General features: G+C 34.4%; 1 protein-coding gene across 2 annotated transcripts in view; it reads left to right on the top strand.

Moving 5' to 3' along the window:
• LOC107686269 (uncharacterized protein KIAA0513-like) overlaps positions 1-3,686 on the top strand; it is a 17,416-nt gene that overhangs the window by 9,425 nt on the left and 4,305 nt on the right. The window contains exons 6-10 of one of the 2 annotated variants that reach the window (XM_016483196.1): positions 570-774; positions 870-910; positions 1,192-1,270; positions 2,321-2,398; positions 2,872-2,901. In XM_016483196.1, the coding sequence (XP_016338682.1) occupies positions 570-774; positions 870-910; positions 1,192-1,270; positions 2,321-2,398; positions 2,872-2,901 (433 nt within the window). The remainder of the gene's footprint in view (positions 1-569; positions 775-869; positions 911-1,191; positions 1,271-2,320; positions 2,399-2,871; positions 2,902-3,686) is intronic. The other variant, XM_016483197.1, reaches the window with a different exon arrangement.

Here is a 3,686-nt window from a genome sequence, read left to right on the forward strand (position 1 = left end):
TTGAATGTAACATAAAACAAATGATTACTTTTCGTTAAAATCTTTATTAATGCCAAAAATGCTTACATTTATGTGTATTTTTGTTCACTCGGGCAGCTATGTTGCCCCTGAAGCCGGTTTACGCTGAGATAAGGCCCAATCCCAATTCTACCCCTTAGCCCTTCCCCTTTCCCCTACCCCTCCGTTTCGCGCGTTCACGTGACCCAATACTTAAACTTAACAACTACCTTACTAAATATTTATAAGCAGCAAATTAGGAGTTTATTGAGGCAAAAGTTGTAGTTAATGGTTTGTTAATAGCGAGATCTTAAAATAAAGTGTGACCAATTTTTCTTATTGAATAGTATACAAAGCTGCATTATGTATCATGTGGTGCATCACTGCTAATGATTTGGAACCCTTTTGTTGTCATGTTAAGAATCGTTTTGGAATCAAATCATAACTCTTTAAATTGAAATCTAATTGTGCCCAGTGCCCACTCCTAATATACACAGTGTGTGACTGCCTAGTATGCTTTTTAATTCAATTCATTTGAACTTCTAATGAATATATATGTGTGTGTGTGACAGGTAAGTCCCAGCTATCTCCCACAGAGCTGCTAGAGAGGCCCAGCGGGGGGATCGACTCGTACCTGCGCAGTGGAAAGGTCTGGCTCTCTGGGAAGAAAGATATTGCAGAGCGACTGCTCAAAAACACCTCCGCTAAGACTGAAGTTAAAGGATTCTTTGGGGGTCTGGAGAGCAAATTGAGAGGGCCCTTGGGCCGAAAGAATGAGTGGGTGATCTTTTGTCATCGTTATTCTTCACTCTTTTAATTAGTGACGCTTCTGCTGCTCACAAACTCTTTTGTTCTCATTCTGTCCTCCTCAGAGACACGGACAAACCTGCTGAACAGAAAACCAAAACTCCAGGTAGTTCACGATGTACCACCACTGTGTTTTTAATCAGGTCTTTTCTCAACTGTAGTAATCTCTTGTCATGTCTTCACCAGTTTTTAGATGTCTCACATAGGGTTTTCTCTATATTGGTGATGTGACTTAGTGGTTAAGAATCTGGGTTGGTTATCCAAACCATTCATTAGCTATCACCACTATGCTGTTGAGCAAGACCCTTAACCCACAGAGATTGTCTCTGTAGACATGTAGGTGTTTGAGTTATTAACTGTGCTTATCTCTGTTTGCGTACCCTGTAGTTTCCCCCCCTCTCTCCCCGGATAGAAAAGAAGAGGAGAAAATCTACCTGTACACACAGCTAAAACAGCAGCCCATTTGGTAGGTTGTCAGTAATCTTTTTTCCCTACATAATTATTCAAATTAACAGTTTAAGAAGTTGTTTCTGAAAAGTATCCTTTCATATAATCAGCATTTTAATGAAACATTCATGTTATTTACATTTTTTATGGACCGCCTTTGTGGGATCTTGTCAGTGTCTCAAGTTGTTTTAAACAGCTGTCACATTGGTTTAAACATATTTCATGCCGGAATAAAAAATGTAATTGGATTTTGAATTATTATTATTATTATTATTATATATTTTTTTATCATTTGTTATGTGAATTTAGTTACATTTACTACAATAAATAATACCATACTATTTAAATATTTTACAATTTAAATAATATGTCTAAGTCATATATATATATATATATATATATATAATGGTAATAGAAATATAGGAAGAAAAAAAGTTAATTGTCATGAAGATATGACAGTACGTTTAAATACTTTTTTTTTGTAATTATTATTAATTTTAGATCTTTAAAATGGTCCTAATTTATGGCAATGCAATATATTTTAAAATATAATTAATTTCTGTGATGGAAAAGCTAGCCATTATTCAGTGTTTATTACTCCAGTCTTCAGTGTCACATGATCCTTCAGAAATCATTCTAATATGCTGATTTGCTGCTCAAGAAACATTCTTTTTATTATCAATGTTGAAAAGAGTTGTAATAGTGTTATGGAAACATTGGTTTTTGTGGGAGCATTAATTCAGTTTACTAAAACAAATAGTACCATAATATTAAATAATTTTACACTATATATATAATATATCACTATTTTTTGCATTACAGTAATGTTGCCAGATTACCACAGAAAGTAATTTTTGTAAACAAAACCAAATCTATTTGCAATAAGACCAACTGAAGCAAGAAAGGAGGCCTGGTGGGTTTAATCCACATGAATCTACTTGTCTGTTGACATTTTGAAAGAACTCCAAAGCAGTTTTAACATTGTTCAGGCACTATGTCCAATCATTTGCCACATATAGATGCTGATGTTACTTTGGTTGCATCTGTTTCTCTTTGTCTTCTTTAAAAGGCACACTTTGAGGTTTTGGAACGCAGCATTTTTCGATGCCGTCCACTGTGAGAGAAATAAAAGATCCCCCACCACGAGGTGAGAGATTGCAGGGTTTTTCACAGTATACTCTGTAATTCTTATGACTTTTTATAGAGCGCTTCTTTTCTCATCTCCTGATATATCGTGCTATTAAACAAAACAGATTTCGCACGGCACCTAATGCACATGTTAGATTGCGTGTTTGTTTAGACTGCGTGTTTGTTTGTGTGTCTGTTAAAGCCAGAGGGAGAGATCGAAAGTTTACTTTGTGTTTGATAGATTGTTAGTGATGTTGAAATAAACTACCCAGAAGTTTCAGCCGAGGTGCGTGACTGTGTGTCCGGTGCATATGACAGTCTGGATGAGTCCTGCAGCCTTTCTCTGTGCTCTTATGGTTACTCTTCCACCCTGCTCCTCTGCTCATCATCCTCTCTTTCCTTTCTTTCTCTCTGTGGCTCTTTCTCTCTCTCTCTCTCTCTCTGCATGTGACTTTAACCCTTTATCTCCCTGTGCCTCGCTGCCTCACACAGGCGGACGGCTGAGGAAGAGAAAGATGAAAGGTCTGTCCTTCATTCCGTCTGCTGCCCTGGACATTGCCAGATAGAGACAGGAAAGGCAAAGAAAAGGAGGATTAAAATGGAGAGGGGAAAGTTAGATTGGTTATCCAGCACAGGATAAATTTAGGGGAAAGTGACGGGAGTTTAGGAAAAAGATGAAACGCAGACAGAATTAGGCTACCGTTTACTCACACTCTGCACAGAAAACTTGGAAATATCAGGGAATTTTTGTGATTTCCAGACTTGAAAAATAATTAAAATGAATAAGAAATATACTAATAAAATCTCAAAATATACACTCGGCAAATTTGTTAATGTCTCTTATACTCACTCAGGCTGCATTTATTTGATCGAAAAAACTGTAAAAACAGTAATTTGTGAAATATTATTACAATTTAAAATAACTTTTTTCTGTAATAAAATGTAATGTATTCCTGTGATGGTAAAGCTTTATTTTCAACAGTCATTATTAATTATTCTTAATTCTTATTATCAATGAAAATGGTTTTGCTGCTTAAAATTTTAGTGAAAACCTTGATATATTATTTTCAGGATTCTTTGATAAATAGAAAAAAAAGTTCAGAAGTATGCTTATATATTTATATAAGTATATATTAAACATTTATTTAAGTTTTTTTGTTTTTACAGCCACTTTTGTTCAATTTAATGTCTTTGTTGCTTTTTTAAATAAGAGGATTAATTTCTTTAAAAAAATAAAAAATAAAAAAATAAATATATATATATATATATATATTTTACTTTGAGATATAAAAATGAACTGAAAAAAA

The sequence above is a fragment of the Sinocyclocheilus anshuiensis genome, unplaced genomic scaffold (assembly GCF_001515605.1).
Source record: "Sinocyclocheilus anshuiensis isolate Anshui unplaced genomic scaffold, SAMN03320099.WGS_v1.1 scaffold481, whole genome shotgun sequence".
Classification (NCBI taxonomy): domain Eukaryota; kingdom Metazoa; phylum Chordata; class Actinopteri; order Cypriniformes; family Cyprinidae; genus Sinocyclocheilus; species Sinocyclocheilus anshuiensis.